The 17,663-nt window shown below is 35.8% G+C and overlaps 1 protein-coding gene across 1 annotated transcript; it reads left to right on the forward strand.

The window, feature by feature from the left end:
- Positions 1 to 11,489: 11,489 nt before the first annotated feature.
- On the forward strand, positions 11,490 to 16,837 carry abraa (actin binding Rho activating protein a). The gene is made up of 2 exons (XM_039691999.2): positions 11,490 to 12,412; positions 15,557 to 16,837. The coding sequence occupies exons 1-2, from the start codon at positions 11,834 to 11,836 to the stop codon at positions 15,992 to 15,994; spliced, it is 1,017 nt and encodes a 338-aa protein (XP_039547933.2). The 5' UTR covers positions 11,490 to 11,833; the 3' UTR covers positions 15,995 to 16,837.
- Positions 16,838 to 17,663: the final 826 nt, after the last annotated feature.

Consider the following 17,663-nt stretch of genomic DNA (forward strand, 5'->3'; position numbering starts at 1 on the left):
TGTTTGGTGCATTCTTTGGTCATATGTACTGTATTATATAATCTAATATTTCAAACATGAAATGAAATATTAGATCATATTTATTAGATCATATATAGACCGAAGGATGTGGCTGTGGTTACAAGAGGTAAAATCTATATAAATACTGTTTGTTTTCTCACACAAACCGCTCGTTTCGTGTCTTAGGCCATCAATGTGTACTTACATTTACGAGTCATTAAATCATGTTTAATTTTGGACTTCTCTGTGCATGCTCTTTTAGGTGGTGACCATAGACCTGCATTATATGACTGACAGACAACAACGGTTTGACCTAAAAATATCAAAACTGAAAATACTTTGATGTGTTTTAGCTCAAGAGCATCCAAGATGTAGGTGTCTTTGTTTCCACGGTATTTTCAATTTTTATATTTTTATAATGCAGGTCTATGGTCACCACCTCAAAGAGCATGCACAGAGAAGTCCAAATTAAACATGATTTAATGACTCGTAAATGTAAGTACACATTGATGGCCTAAGACACGAAACGAGCGGTTTGTGTGAGAAAACGAACAGTATTTATATAGTTTTTACCTCTTGTAATCACAGCCATGTCCAAGTGATCTGAGGGCGCGTGCGCTTTGTGGAGACGAGGTAAAAACTATATAAATAATGTTCGTTTTCTCACACAAACCGCTAGTTTCGTGTCTTTAGATTTACGAGTCATTAAATCATGTTTAATTTGGACTTCTGTGCATGCTCTTTGAGGTGGTGACCATAGACTCCATTATATGGCTGACAGACAACAACGGTTTGACCTAAAAATATCAAAATTGAAAATACTGTGGAAACAAAGACACCTACATCTTGGATGCCCTTGAAGCGAAAACATATCAAAAATTAATTTCAAAGTGAACTATCCCTTTAAGATGTTTGGTGACCTGTGCACAAGAACACACAAGTCTTAATAGATAAATGTGCCACAAAAATTGCTTAGACTGTAAATCTCATTTGCGTGCGAACAGAAGCCTATAGAAATTCTGTTCTATTCAAAAATAAACTATATAAACCAAAACAAAGATTGGAAATGTTAGACCTTGCCAAGACCATTCAGCAGAAAAAATGGTTAAATGCAGTTATTCTCTAGCTCCATCTGCTGACCAGCCCAGTCACATCAACTCCATGAAATCAATCTAGCACACCTCATGCCTCAGGTCTGCAGCATGACCTCTATATACGTGATCATTCTAAATGTGTATGAAATATTTATCTACTGTATGTCTATACCAGTTTACTATCAACAGTTTTCAGGTCTGGATGAAGACTGTAGGTTGCACATTCAGGTCAGAGCAGTACTGCATGACAACTGAATTTGGCTCTTTTATATCATTCATTCTTTCTTGTTCCTTCTCTCCCTCCCTTCCTCTCCCGACCTCGATTCTCTCTCTTTTTTCTTTTTTTGCTCTGCCCCTCCAGCTCTTGTTCCTCTGGAGAAGCTAAAGGGAAATCTAGGTTATGATGAAAATTCTCTTAGGCAATTGCGTGAAGCGTGTTGCAGTTTAATAGTTATCTTTATAATCCATATATTTAACAAGACAACCAAGATTACAAGAGATCATCATTGTGAAGTGCCATTATTATGTTCTTGAGAAATCAGAGGTTCAGACTTCACCAGAAGGGGGCAGATGGTGACAGTGGTTTATTAGTATGATTAAATGACCAAAGATTACCAGGGTCACTGGTGTTGTACTTGTGCAGTATGTTTTCATTTGTTTTCATCTTAATAAATTGCATTAAATATGCATGAGCATACAAAATTTAAAGATGGAAATCATGTCTCACAATGAAGTGAACATAGATGTGAGTTTTAAATAATTGTGCTTTTTTTTGTCATGGATTGAGCTGATAGATTACTATAATATAGCCTGTTAAAATTGTCACTTTTTGAAGGTGAGCAAAAACACAGTTTTTGTGTCTGTTCCTTTAAATGCAAATGAGCTCCTTCTCCCAGCACAGGGGCGGAGCTTCAATAGCTTGTGTCCTTTTACCTCACACACACACACACACTGGAAAATTCAAAAACTTTTAGCCATTTATGTTCAAACTGAAGTCCGAAAGATGGAGAGACTCAAGAAGGAGAGATGGAGAGACATTTCTGAATGGTTAGTTTACGAATTTATGTCTCTTATGTGTAGTTATATTTTAGTAAATAGCATAATCTGTCTTGATAATCTATAAATCGTGTTCCAGGTGGGGGTTTGTGCTAATTTTAGGTTTAGTGATGTCACTGTGGTGTTTGTTGTAGTCTTTAAAAATATATATTTTTAAAGAAAATATCTCCTTTTGCTTTGAGCTTTGATTGTTGTAACTTTGCAGATGTTGTTTATGCTCAAACAGCAAAATTACACTCTAACTAAAGTTAGAAAAGTGAAATCATAATCAACCACCCCTTTAAAGAAATATTTAAACATTTAGCCTTCAATATAGATCTTATGCATCAGAGAAACGTGGGCGCCGTCATCTTTAGAATATATTGTCTTTGAACTTCAATTCTTGAGGTCGCTCTATGGTGAAGTGGATTTACTTATTGTAGAGTTAACAAAAGTTATCATGAGCATTGTAATGTTTATCATAAGCATTGTAAAGCAGATGTCTTAACAAATGTCGACCGGAATTTTTTTTACAAGCAGTTTATTCATACCTATGCAAGATCGCTGTGAAAATACAAACCGGAAGTCAAAAGACAACGAGCGCAGTGCTGAAAAGGGGCGGGGCTACATAAGGTTGCTTCTGTCTTTATGCAAACTGTTTAAACCAAAACATGTTTTACTGTGAATAATGTTTTAATCGCTAATCCTTCAAATTATATCACTTTCCAACCTAATAGTCTCTTTTGTAATATCACTATAAATTACAAAAGCTATTTCCTAATGACATCATCTACAGGAAGTGACATCATTTTGGAGGGAAAACAACAGTGCAGTGCAAACATTAGTGAGTATAAGTGGTTTGACTTGAGTTATGAGTTATGTGATGTTAGTTTTTTCTCACTCTAATACTGTATATATACCATGCTGTCTGATAAAGTTACAGATATCAGCAGACATCCTAATTCAAAGTCAAATTATCTTGCTATTGTGCAAATAATCAAGCCATGATTGATAAAGCTTGATCAGAGTGTACAATAACATCTGAAAATGTGCAAGCACTTACAATTCATCTACTCTTAAAAAAAAGAAAGGTTCGAAAATTTGCTTCAGCAGAAAAAAGAACCATGTTTGGTTCCCCAAATAACATTTAAGTAAACAATCCTTAAAAGAAACTTTTTTCTTTGCTTGAAGAACATCTAAATTATCTGAAGAATCTTTTCCACTATAAAGAACATTTAATGGAATGGAAAGTTCCATGGATGTTAATGGAACCGTCAATGCCAATAAAGAACCTTTGTTTTTAAGAGTGTGTGGGGAAAAGCTTTATGATGAGTTTGTGCAACTCATGTTGTCAAAATGCTTATATTAATTATTCCATGCAAAATTGTTTTATTTAAGTTAATAATGGGATTGCATACTTACTGCATGTAACCTTGCACAAACAATTTTAATGATCTCACTAGTCTTGTCAAACACAATGTATGTTTGAATTTTCCTTATTAAACTCAAAATATTGAGTATTTTAACATGTATATAATATAGGCTTCCATTGTGAGTGCATTACTGTAATTATGATTCTTGCTTGTTTGTCAAAAGTATTTCATGCTGTCATTAGAGCTTAGCTTGTATTGAGTGGGGAACATTTCTTTAATTCTTTTGAAAATGAACCTCATTGGTTCCTCTTGCTGAAGCTCAAACGTGATGCGTAACACAAGAATGAACCTCATTGGTTCTCGCACGCCAAGCTAACATGCTTGAGCTTCCATTTACCACAACTGATGTGCAAGTTGATTAATGTTTATATTGTGAATAACAGCATAAATTAATTCTGTTATTATATAAAGTGATCGTGTCTCTTCCGAAAATTTGGACTAAACTGCTCAATTCACATGGATTCGTTTTATGATCTCTTTATGAACTTTTTAAAGTGTGTAAGTTATGTCAACGGAGGAACAGACATCTCTCAGTTTTCATTAAAAATACCTTCTTTTGTGTTTCGAAGATGAACGAAAGTCTTACGGTTTTGGAATGACATGAGGGTGAGTGAATGATTGCACAATTAAATTTTTTTATGAACTGACCCTTTAACCTTAATTTAGTCGGAGAGCAACTAAACGAACGTAAGCAGAATTCCCCCGTCACTGATGTCTCATGTGCCATTAACATGGAAGATTGCCTGCAATGTTGGCATGTTAAACACTTTTCCAAAACAGTGGTTGGTAATGCAGCTGTCCTGTCCCATCATCCTTAAAGCGGGGGGTTTGTGCATGCTCTCGGCTATTCTAGATTGATCGTAAACATCTAGCTCAGGGGGTCTGAGGATACTGAGACTATGGTGCAGTTTGAATCTATTTTTGTGTGGTTTAATGTATCACTCCTGCTTTGATGTTCGTCTGTTTTTATGCATTTTTACACACTTGCTGATGCATAATTCTAGAGCTGGATAATGACGTTATTTATACTGTCTGCTTATGTAAGGACATTCGTTCTAGTATTTTACATATATTTATATATTTTAATCTTGAATGCAGTATCATGTCAGACTGGTTTCAAATTACACAGAAATGTTTTAAATTACTGGCTTGAAAAAAGCAATTTTTCTGTTCTTCTTTTTTTTTTCTTTTCCTTTTTTTAATATTATTTGTTTGGATGGATACACACACACACAATATATATATATATATATATATAGTACATATTATGATGGTACATGTACAGTAGTAGTATACTATCAGTATTTTATACAGTAAGTGAAGTTTCTTCTAAATGGATGTTATTGAAGCATCAGAGTGTATTTAGAAATGTGATGTCACTCTATCATCAATAACTTATTAGCACTTCACCACTGACAAACTGATTCATTTGGGTTGAATTATACATGAACCATATTAGGCGAATGTCATAATGAAAATGTTGTACAGTATATCTCACTTTTTTTGAATATATTTTTGCCAATATCTACATTTCTTTATTTCTTCAGAACTGAATTGTTTGCTAATGAATATATATGACGTGTAAGAGTGAATAATTGGATGGTATATAGAAATAGCGCTGATGTTCACGTGATACCAAAGCATTAAAACCGCATGACAGTGACAGAATGATGTGTACATTACAGAGATACTTTTGTGCTCTATATTTGCCTTTGTCAACAGTGGGGCAAAGAAACATGTGTACATGCATGTTTGTTTGTTTTGACATGGATCATCATAATGGCTGACTGTTTATTAAAAAAAAGTGTACTTGGTAATGTTAATAACATTGGCATACTCTTTGATAATGTAAATAGCACAGTAGAGCACACATATAATGAAACTGATGAAGTCAATATGGACATTTTGTTTTATTATATTATTTTATGCTGTGCTATATTTTTCTATTAGTGTTTGTACATCTTAGGTAATACTAGGACATGACTCTGTTTTTAAATTTAGCATTTGTCCCCCTCACCTTTCATTACATGTTTCCAATCTGCTGTCCAAGATGTTATAAAGTAAATATACACACTGGGACTATTACAGGCAAATCGATAAATCATTCAAATTATGCAGAGGCCTCTCTGGGGGCGACGTGACAGACTCACACTGTGTCTAACACAAATCTCACATGCAGGTGAAGTCTGTCAAGACTCAAGAAGAAAGAAAGAAATAAGAAAATATATTTTACATAAAGAAAATAAAGTTTATGATTAATATATATTAATAAGTATTTTTAGGACAATTATTCTTGTTATGCAAAATATTCCATAGTCATTACTGTAATGCAAAATAGATAGTTTAAACCATGTTAAATGTGCAGTATTGTTTTGTTTTTATTATATTTGTGTGTGTGTGTGTCACAAAATTGCAAAATATTGTATTGTTATATGATAAAACGATTTACTCTTCTACACTTTAAAATGGTTCTTTTAAACTGTGAGCAATGAACTTATATTTAAATGTATTATTTATATTGACATTTTTGCTTTTCTGCTTTCATTTGACAGCTCAGGATAGTCACTGGTGGGACTGTTTTTGTTCATATGGTGCCATCAACCAATCAGCACTGTGTATGAAAGATGACAGAGTGCAGATCGTGGATTGTGAAGGATGAATGCAGCAGCCGAGGTACTGAAATTGACATTTTAAAAAAGCCAACAGATATCTTTCTCCTGGTATTACAGACCTCCTTGTACAAACTGGTTGGCTATATGCTTGTTTATACAGGTTTGATACCTCATACACTTTATATAAAAACTTGTCCAATGCGTTAAAACTGTGATGTAACAAACCTCCGTCCTCAAGGGGGCGATAGAGGTACCTTCTGATGTCTCTGCAGTTAAACTGGATGTGTTGTGGCAGATCATTTCAAGAAAATAAAAAGATAATGTTCAAAATGCAGCATGACATTAGATGCTCTTTACAATAGATTGCGTCCATTGTGACAGGCTGCAGATTTTACACAAGATAATTTGTTTAGTTTTGCACATGAAGAAATGGTTGTGAAAGGCGAAATCTGTTTGTAAAAGAAAAATCGAATGCGTGATAATCTGTCAAATCTCATCAGATGTGTTCAACAAGGCCCAATCAGTGACTTCTGTGTGCATGCGGTCGGGGGTCGCGACACGCTCCCGAAGCAGAACTGATTGCATCTATTGATACGAGAAAGAACGGGAGAAAGAAATGCAGGAAAGCAGTTGGCAGAAAAGGGAATCAAGATTCAAAAAGAGAGGGGGGAAGATAGGGAGGTGAGAAGGAAAAGTGGAGAGACATGGTTTATTTTCGAGCATGGGCATCTTGAGCAGGTGCTACTGCGTGCTGAGAGTGTCTGAGGACACTTTGAGTATCTGATCTGAGTCATAATCAGATATGACTCACAAACCACACCAGCCCTTATTAACATAGAGAGAGAGAGAGAGAGAGAGAGAGAGGAGGGACGTCTGGGTGTCGTTTAACACCTTTTGCAGTACCTGGTGACAGTCCCTTATGTAAGCTTTGTACTTCTGGTTTAATTCAGACTCATCGGATGGCTAAATTAGGTGCCCCATGTGGTAAAATGGCATCGACTTCGAGGGCGCTCTGAGAATCCTGAAGCTCTTGCATGAAAATAACTGCAGTTCCAAGTCTTAAAAAATGCTCCATGGTAAAAAAATCATATCAGATGATAATGTCAACTTTGGACTGTGACATGTTTCACAAAGTTGCATTTGTAAAAAGTGATCAGTGGACTCAACTTAAAAAGTGAGGAAAACCATTGATATAAAATTATTTCATACCAAAGTACACTGTAAAAATGAATATGCTTTATCTAATCAATAAAACTGTGGCAACAGATTACAAGCAATTATATTAATCAAATTGAAAAAATTAGAATTGAGTAATAATATTCCTTAAAAGTTAACCATTTAAAATGAGTAAAGTGTACACCAAAAAATTAAAAAGAAATATCTGAATAACAGACAGACATCAAAGATTAATTATTTTATATTATCTTTATTTTATATTGGCAACATTGAAGACACCTGATGTTAACTAGCAGAATCACTGAAGGAGAAAACCCTCATTTTAAAACAAACCTGAAAACAAACACTGATCACCACAATGGTGACTTAAACATACTTTAAAAAAAAGTTGTACTCATTTTAAATGGTTAACTTTTAATGAATTAATTTGATTAATTATTGCTCAATTCTTTTGTTAAATTTAAGTAATAATATTGCTTGCAATCTTGCCACAATTTTTTTGATTAGATAAAGCGCATTCATTTTTACAGTCTATTAGCCTACCATTTTACCATGCCCTTACAAAATATACCATGGTATCAAATGCACGGATGTTTTTTGTTGGACATGTACCATAATACAACTATGATAAATTCTTGAAAATCTTGTGATTATAAAAGTCAGTGTTTAATAATTTGTTTAATATATTATCATGGATTTTTATGGTTCTTCAAAGAATAGCATGATATTATCATGATTTTTTTTTATGTTGTACTACGTCCCATAAAATCTTGGTAATTCCATAGTTTTTTTTAGTGAAACTAGAATTAATCTGACTTCATGTCATACCCCCAAAAAAGTAGAATTGGCGTGAAAGAAAGTAATGGCGCTATATTAGTGACAGCACGACAAGCTTGTCATACCAAGCTGCTGACAAAGCTCAATAAAAATATTGTGGTGAATATATAGCTCAAGGGTACGTTTTGTAGGTCAGGTTGTCTGTTAATAGAACAAAGACAGAAATACAAAGTGACTTCAACTAGCTTATGTTAATCTATTATTATTTCTACCTGGTGGTAACCCATTATTAATAGATAATAGAGTCATTCCCAAATAAATCGGCTAAAAAATAAATAAATACAGTTCTGCAGTCATAACTTTATGATGAGACCCTGCCCCAAAACATGTGGTACTTTTTAGCTAGCATTGGCTAACCACAATGTGTGAACATTAATAACCTTTGCTACTTGGCTTTCCTATACATTCAAAGCATTATTTACTTAGTATGAAATATTGCAATATCAACCATGTTTTGGCTGGTTAGCATAAGCAGAGACAATTAGCGATACAGCTGTGTGCTAACTCTGTGCTAAAATGCAGGGTTGGCTTGTTTACAAGGAGTGTGAGGACACTAATTGTCTCATCCAAGCTGGTTTCTAATGATACCCAAGCTGTCAAACCACCACTGCTGTGTGCGCTAAAGCTAGTTACGCTGACACGTAGTGCTGTCAATGAAAAGACTGATACTGTGCAGGGCTAGCGTCATTGTGTAGCACAGTGTTGATTAGCCCATTTCTCATGGTCTGTTAATGAGATGACTGCGTTAAAGAACAAATGGTTTTATATGCAGTTCAATCTTTGTGCTAATGCCCAAGTGAGATTAGACATGCATTCAGGTTATTGAGTTGAATGTCGGCTCGTTGTATTTATTGTAATGTGTTTTTCGATGCTAATAGCTTTATCGTTTAAGTCACTGCGAATTGTTTATGTCCAGGACAACAGAGTCTAATAGAGTTCTCAGTTATGTATCATTTCAGTATGTAGTGTACAAATGAGATGTTGTGGAATTTTCTTTAAATAACAAATACATTTCCGAAATTTCAGGATGATTGCGGATCATTTGGAACCCAAGAATAACCCAATAAGAAAAGTTTGAGTTCATATTGAGTTTGAATTTGATGTTGAAATATCTTCTGAAACAGTAGACAGACAAAAGTCTCCATTTGTTCTTCATATAATCTTATTGTTGAGATTAACAGTTTCAGTATTATATCTATCACTGAGATGTCAGGAAAAAAAGGTACGAAAGCTGTCACTGGGGCGGTACCTTTTCAAAAGGTACACTTTTGTACCTAAAGGGTGCATATTGGTACCATAATTGTACAAATATGTACTATGATGGTACCAATATGTACCCTTTAGGTACAAAAGTGTACCTTTTGAAAAGGTACCGCCCCAGTGACAGCTTTCGTACCTTTTTTTCTGAGAGTGTATAACTTATCTCCCCAAGGAAAGCCGTTTAGATCTGTGAATGAGTTAAATGTGAATTGTCTGAGGTTGTGAATGTCTTGATTTTACAGATTACGAGTTGCTACATTGAGGAGTCAGTGAAGCTTTTAATAAGCATTAATGTGAGTATGTTGAGCTGCGTTGTGAGGCAGTAAATGCATGCAGCTGGTGGTGTTAGCGGTGATATAAGTGACGGTTTCTTTCCTCGGTACACTCCTACTCCGTATGTGAGTCACCAAAAGCCAAGGGAAGCAGGAAGAGATGAGAACAACACCCAAAATGACAGTTGTTTTATTTTTGTCCCCAAGACTCAGGAATCTTGTGTGGGAGCTAAAAACAGGCAAAGACATTTATGAGGAGGACATTTATTTCTTATAGAATCACTTTGAGTTATGGGACCATGCATTTTATTATTACCATGCATGAGCTGTGCAAAGTTATAATGAGAAAGGCTGAATAAGAAAAGAAAATGTCGATTTTGGTTTGTAAATATCTCTTGAATATCGACATTAGAGACATTATTTAAACTTTGTTGTTATTAAGCCCATTTATTTTACAGTCTAACTACAGTATGCATGATTGAATGGCTTGTTGCATTTTATTACTGTAGCACAACACAACTAATATACTTTTACGTTATCAGGCAGTGCAAATTGAGTCTTAAACTGGTTTTGCTTCACAACCAAGATTTTACATTATTTACAAATGAACAAATGATCTTACCAAAGTACATAAAAAGTAATATTATGAACTATGCAAAATAAGAAACCTGTGCTTTGTGAATGTCTCTCGAATATCGATGATTATCGACATGTTTAAACGTTAATAAATCGGTTTAATTTGCTATGCTGTTTATTTTACAAATAGTGACAAAGTACCATAATTATCCTGCAAAAGTAGGGCAATTTAATTTTGATGGGACACTTTCTGCCATTGAGGTGACTGGGAAAACTAGTTATTTCCCCTGACTATGAGGTTCAGCAGCTTTGTTGTATAAAACAGTGCGGTCTGGGTCAAACTTTTGTCTTGGGAATTTTTTTTATAAACTCATTCAAACACTCAGCGATACCAATTTCAGTGGTTTTCTCTTCTGGTTTTGTGTCACATGGGCCTAACATGCAAAATGAGTAACACTACATGACCCAGACTGAACACTTTTAATTTTGTTTTCTAAATATCTCTCAAATAAAAATGATTGCAAGCATTTGTTAACCCTTGCTGCAGATGAACCTATGTATTTAATGTAGTCTGGGTCTTTTTTTAATCTTGCATAGTTTCGTTCATTTGACGAGCAAGCAATCTGTATAACTTTTACCAACAGTTGAATTTGCTGCAAAATATACAGTTTGATTAAATGCATTATATATGGGAAGTGTTTCTCCACCCGTTTAAACAATTGGAAAGCCTTCTATTTTACCATTCTAACTATGTATGATTATATGGCCTGTTGCGTGTTATTTAAAATGAGCTTTTTGTGACCTAATCAGAACAGATCTGCAGCCCATTTTTTGGGTTGGAGCACACCAGTTATGAATCACATTATTACTGCAGTTCAGCAGTAATCTAGTTGTTTAATGGTTAACCTTATGAAAATGTCTAGCAGATTTATACTCATAATCACCATTTTATCAGAGAAGCAGCATGAGTGTGAAACAGAGGATGTGCAAATCCAAGGCTCATCCCAAGTTTTCCCTCAGCACGACTCCTGCTTTAAATAGCTTGGCTTGCGGTTTAAGAACAGGCCTGTGTATCAATCAACAGAAGCGCGCACATGCACAATTCAACACCCGGTCTGCAAAAATAGATCATCAAACTGAGTGCTGGCACGTTGTACAAAAATATGCCACGGCAGTGGAGAAGAGCATGCATTTGTAGCCGTTTTATCAGGATCTTTATGTGTCTTTGAGCAGTTTTGGGGTTTGATGAGGTCATGGGTGCATCTAAAACAAGAGCCACAGTCAGGTTGGATGTCTGTGATTTTTGCATGGTTGCACAGTTGGACAGAAGTGTTTTTGGTTGGTCATAACGGGGCCACCTGTTATTCCACTGGGGAAATTCCATTAGCATGTTTAGGGTCATGGTGATCACCACCCACCTCAGAGGACACTTCCTCTTCCCATTCATATAAAAGACTGGTGACCACCAGTAGAGCCCAAACGGATTATAAACCTGGAGATTTCAACTTACCAAACCAGCAAACACAAGAAGAAGAACCATGAGTACGGCTGCCGTTCAACCCAACCAGTCTTTAAGCAGAGCCGTCAGAAAGATCAAGGTGGCTTCGGCGGTGAACAGCCTTGCCAAAAGCTGGCAAAGCTGGGCGAATAAACACACCGACCAGCAAGACACGATCCCAAGCGGCTGGATGCCTGACACTATCATCGAGGACGAGAAAGAGAAGCAGAAGGAGAAGAGTGAGATGAAACTCTTGGTCACTCCTCGTGTGGTGTCGGTGAACAGCGAGGACTGCGAGGATGACCAGATCAAGACTGTATCCGTGACTAAAGCCATCACGCCAAAATGTAACGAATACGGAAAAGACCAAGTGAGCATCATCAAGGACAAGATCAACACCAATCAGCTAACCTCAGAGGACACCAAAAACTTCCTCGGCAACGAATCTCCCACCAGGAGACGCTACTGTGGTTGGAAAGCTGGAAACTTTGCGAAGACAACGGGATCCCGGAGTAGCAGTTTAGATGCAGAGGACAGCGGTCTTGGGGAGGAAGCGTCTCTGAGCGACACCAGTGATCAGAATGAGAATGAACCAAAGAAGCATGTCACCAGACACAAGGTAGGTTGATCCGTGTGAATCAAGCTATGATTATGGCGTATGTTTTGGTAGTTAGAAGCAAATAACTACTAACCCCCGCCCACAATTTTAGTATTAGTACAAATAACATATTACTACTTTTGATTCACATAGTGAAATGTTTGATATTTTACATATCTACTAGTGCTGTCAGTTAAACGCTTTATTAACGGCGTTAACTTTAATGGCGTAATTTTTTTTATTGCGCTATTAACGCGCTGCTCTATGAAACCCCTTTATTGCAATGGCTTGCGCCGTGTGAGGACGTTTTGTTGCTTCGTCGACCAAAGCGCAAGCGGATCTACTGTAGCTAGACCGGAAACAAAACAACGGGCACGCCGCACACACTCGTTTGGGCTTGCGAGCCAGCCAAATAGTTGGTTAACGTTACGTTTTGAGTGGATGACGAGCGCGAGACGCCGAAATCGATGCCAATACGATTCTGAATGTAAAGTTTACTTTTAAAAAGTTGCCAAATGGTTCCATCGGCAAGACCAAAGTGATCTGTGTGTTTTGTCGTTGTGAACTGAGCGATCATCATCGCAGCACGTCCAGTCTGAAATACCACTTGATGATGGCCAAGCGCACACACACACACACACGCACACACAGCTGATGCGAATTCTCTGCCCCCTCGTCAATATCAGGACCTCGTCAGTATTTCTTTCACCCTTTTATTGATGGACAGTGTTGCATTGTGTGAGAGAGTATTTGCTCCAAGTGAGAATTTTAGTTTGAATTTGAACACAATAAATGACAATGTTGTTTTCAATAAAAAAACATTTGCACAAAGCAAGCTGATCCACTTTTCCATGTTGATAAGAGCATTAAAATGAGAAAAAATAATGGGACAAGAAGAAATAAAGAGACATTTAGAATAGATAAAAATGTGCGATTAATCGCGAGTTAACTGACATTAATGTGATTAATCGCGAGTTAACTATGACATTAATGCGATTAATCGTGAGTTAGCTATGACATGCAATTAATCGCGAGCTAACTATGACATTAATGCGATTAATCGCGAGTTAACTATGACATGCGATTAATCGTGAGTTAACTATGACATTAATGCGATTAATCGCGAGTTAACTATGACATGCGATTAATCGCGAGCTAACTATGACATTAATGCAATTAATCGCGAGTTAACTATGACATTAATGCGATTAATCGTGAGTTAACTATGACATGCGATTAATCGCGAGTTAACTATGACATTAACGCGATTAATTGCAAGTTAACTATGACATTAACGCGATTAATTGCGAGTTAACTATGACATTAATGCGATTAATCGCGAGTTAACTATGACTAATGCAATTAATCGCGAGTTAACTATGACAGTAATGCGATTAATCTCGATTAAATATTTAATCGTTTGACAGCACTAATATCTACATGTAACAGTGGCTGTAAAAATCGCACAACGAAGAGAATGAACTAGATTTATCTTTAATCAGAAAAACAACGGAAACACAAACAATAACTGACAATGACTAAACTGAACAGAGGCTATGTATGCAGGGGATAATCAGGAACTAAGTAAGATATAGCTGATGATAATTAATTGAAGAAACAAACAGAGACATTAATCAAAACAATAAAGTTAAGTATAGATTTAGCCTGTCACAGTCTCTATACACTGTCGTTGCAGCACAATGTTCCATCATAAACTCTGCAATGGAATATATGTAAATAAAAACAGTGACGGATCATTTACATCTGACCTTCAAAAAGCAGCATGCTCTCCCTCAACTTGATGAGTGAGATCCATCACAGCTGTGTCACCCTGGTGTTTGATTCACCATCTTGCGTTTCACAAGACGCATTTACGCCGGTTCAAATGGCGCCCTTGTGAAATAAGTGGCCCTCGGAGATATCATGGCAAATATTTAGCAGTAATGCACAGGCATGTCACACAGTAGTGTTATGTGACTGTCTGGTGACAAGCCAGGTGTCTACACCTCAAACAAGACCTGAATAATAGTATAAAAATCATAGCGGTGATGATTTTTCACGATCTTATGACAAACAATCACGATATGAATCACAATCTTTCCAATTTTAAGATGTACTATTGAGAATATACAGACTGGAACAATATATGTGCTCTTCTATTTGCAAAATTTAAAACAGGATTTCATTAAACAATAAGTTGTCAAACTAGTCATTAAATCCAGAGTAAAACTCTCACTGTATGAATTAAGTATACAATTGATTCTTATTAAAACTACTAAAGTTATTCAGTCAAGAGCAGTGTGATATTGTCTTTTGTTGACACAGCTGCAGGTTTTTGCATTAGGCTGTTAGACTGAAGCCATTGATCTAATATAATGACACACATCCAATTTCTTTCCCAAATGTTTATTCACTTAATACATAACTGACTGTCTTTATGTAGATATTCGCCAAGACGGACATTTTGGCATATGTTTGTGTACAGTATATTACCGTTTAGGTGCTCACCTGAAACCCCAAGTATACTTTGTTCGTCCGTGATCCGCTCCGTCTCGCAGAAAAATTACTGATCTTATTGTGCACATTAAATAATGAACAAAAAAAACATTATCCTTGGAATTCTGCTTTAAATTATAATATAATTATAAATAAATGTTACTGTGTTAGTGTGGGGCTATTTTGAGCCTTGTTAGTGGTATAAACTAGCGATTTCTTTTATTAAATGCCCCCATTACTAGAGTTAAATTCTAAAGTTTTATCTCTAAAGTTTTTAGAGATAAAACTCTTTACATCCGATTATCATGAAAGCAAATCTCAGAGAACGGACGACTAGGTACCAATGTGTAATTAGACTAAAGGTTCATTTTGTGCCGGAGTTCTCCTTTAATAACTTCCATGAGAAAGTTTTGCGAGCAAACACAACATTTGCATGCAAATGCTTTGACATTGAATTTTCCCTTTATTTCCGTAACTATGTCTCTTTAGGGGCTCCATAAAAATCCAATGCAAATTAGTAAAGATTATTAAAGATTTGATTTTTTTTAATTTTCAGTATTGACTTTTATTATCCAGACTCCATTTTATTTTGCAGCACCTCTATAATTTTTTAAAACATCCCATTGACTATGCGTTTCTCAATAACATTGCCATTTGTGTTCGTTTCAGATTAAAATAACCACGATGAATGACCTGAAGAGCCGGTGGCAGCAGTTCGCTAAAGAACACATTGAGGGTCAGAAGCTCAACCCTTTCAGTGAAGAGTTTGACTATGAGCACGCCATGGCTACTCGACTCCAAAAGGGCGACACAGGATACGGCCGGCCCAAAGAGGGATCCAAGACGGCCCAGCGTGCCGATCGAGCCCAGAAACACATCTATCGGGAGATGGATGAGATGTGCTTTATCATTCGCGACATGGGCCAAATCAATGAGGAGGGACTTCGCTGGGTCACCTTCGGCCGGCTGTTTGACCGATACGTTAAAATCTCCGATAAAGTCGTGGGAATTTTGTTGCGCTGTCGTAAACACAAGATGGTGGACTTTGAGGGCGAAATGCTCTGGAAGGGCCAGGATGATGATGTTATAATCACGTTACTGGTTTAATGTTCTGGAAACTAACCGTAACGTGACATTAGCTCAATTCTTTTCAAAATACTGTAGCTTGTCCACTTAAAACAAGTAATGGTGGAGCCATTTTCAAAATGTACTTTGCTGTTTTTTACGCATTGCAAAAGCAAATTCAAACAAATGATTTCCATTACACGAGAGTAGATGTTAAAACTTCATGCTGATTTGTACACAAACTAAGACTTAGCTTTACAGTAAACTATGCTTCTCCATCCATTTATGCTTCTTATGATGATTGTTTTTTGTTTGCACCAGATAAAAACTACTTTCAAAAGGATAGCTTGAGTGTAGTTGAACTACTTTAAGTTTCAAATTAGTCTCTCTTACACTATTTATAATTTCTTAAGCAGGATGAAATAGCAGAACCTTGAGAACGTTCCAGAAATCTGATGAACTCTCTGAGATGTTTTGGTGCATGAGGCGTCAGGAGTTAGTTTTAGAGGTGAGACTGTGAAGGTTTACACAAGAGAAAATCCTCGATGTCTAGACATGTTTTGGAAATAATCTCATGTTTCAGACAAAATCATGTTGGCCCTGTGAGAGCAGAGTTAAGGTTTCTTTGAAGTTTTTGCACAATTATTAATTCCCATCTGAATATTTTGTTCATTTGCGTCTATTTTCAAACACAACTGTTGTTTTATTGTCCACTGTTTGTCACCATTAATAACCTCTTTCAAAATGAAAGCATGATTGTCTTCTTACAGAAGGATTTGTTATAAATATTTGATTATGCAGTATAAAAAATTATTTATTTGATGTGTAATTATTATTCTGTCAGTTAAGGATGAAATAAAACCACAGAAAACCACATTGACCTTATGAGAGGATGTCTGTGTTTTCATTATTTGTAGGATTGAATTGGCTTAAATAATTGTACATATTTTTGTGTTTACTTCATGCTTCAAATAAATTGTAATATATATATATATATATATATATATATATATATATACACACACACACACACACACACACACACACACACACATATATATATATATATATATATATATATATATATATATATAGGATTTAAGATGTTTATTTTAATTATTATATAATATTAACAACAATAATGATTATTATTTTTATTATGAAAATGTGAAAAAAACATTTTTGGTTTAGGGTTGAGATTTAAGTTAGTATTTTTTAATTTCAATTAGTTCAATCGAGTGAGGACATGCAATAGAGAGAGATAGTGTGTGTGTGTGTGTGTGTTTCAGATATTCCCCAAGTTATGGGAACAAAATGCCCCACAATGATGGCAATAATTGAAAATCCTGTCCTTGTGGGGATGTGTGTGTGTGTGTGGGGTGTGTATAAATGAACCCTTTGTAATTACATCAAACAGGGACGAGATTATTCATCTGTCCCTTTGTAAGTGACAAATAGTGGATAAACACACATACACACACACTCATAATGAAACAACCGTATCCTCTAAATACCAACATCCAGCTCAATTCCCAAATCAAGAGTGCTTGATCTAATTTTCCTTGATCTAACTCTTAAAAAGCCATTTCGTCTCCTAGTAAAGACTCAAATGAAACTGACAGACTGGGTAACTATAACACTCGAGCAGTCAGAAATATCTGATTCTCATTGATGTCCTCAACAAGCTCATCTTTATCTGTCAGTTGTCAAA

This window comes from Pimephales promelas, chromosome 8 (genome assembly GCF_988280905.1).
Source record: "Pimephales promelas chromosome 8, fPimPro1.hap1.1, whole genome shotgun sequence".
NCBI classification, from domain to species: Eukaryota; Metazoa; Chordata; class Actinopteri; order Cypriniformes; family Leuciscidae; genus Pimephales; species Pimephales promelas.

Coding starts and splice junctions, on each gene's coding strand:
- abraa (XM_039691999.2), top strand. CDS start 11,834: ATGAGTACGGCTGCCGTTCAACCCAACCAGTCTTTAAGCAGAGCCGTC. Junction 12,413..15,556: donor AGCATGTCACCAGACACAAG/GTAGGTTGATCC, acceptor TGTTCGTTTCAG/ATTAAAATAACCACGATGAA.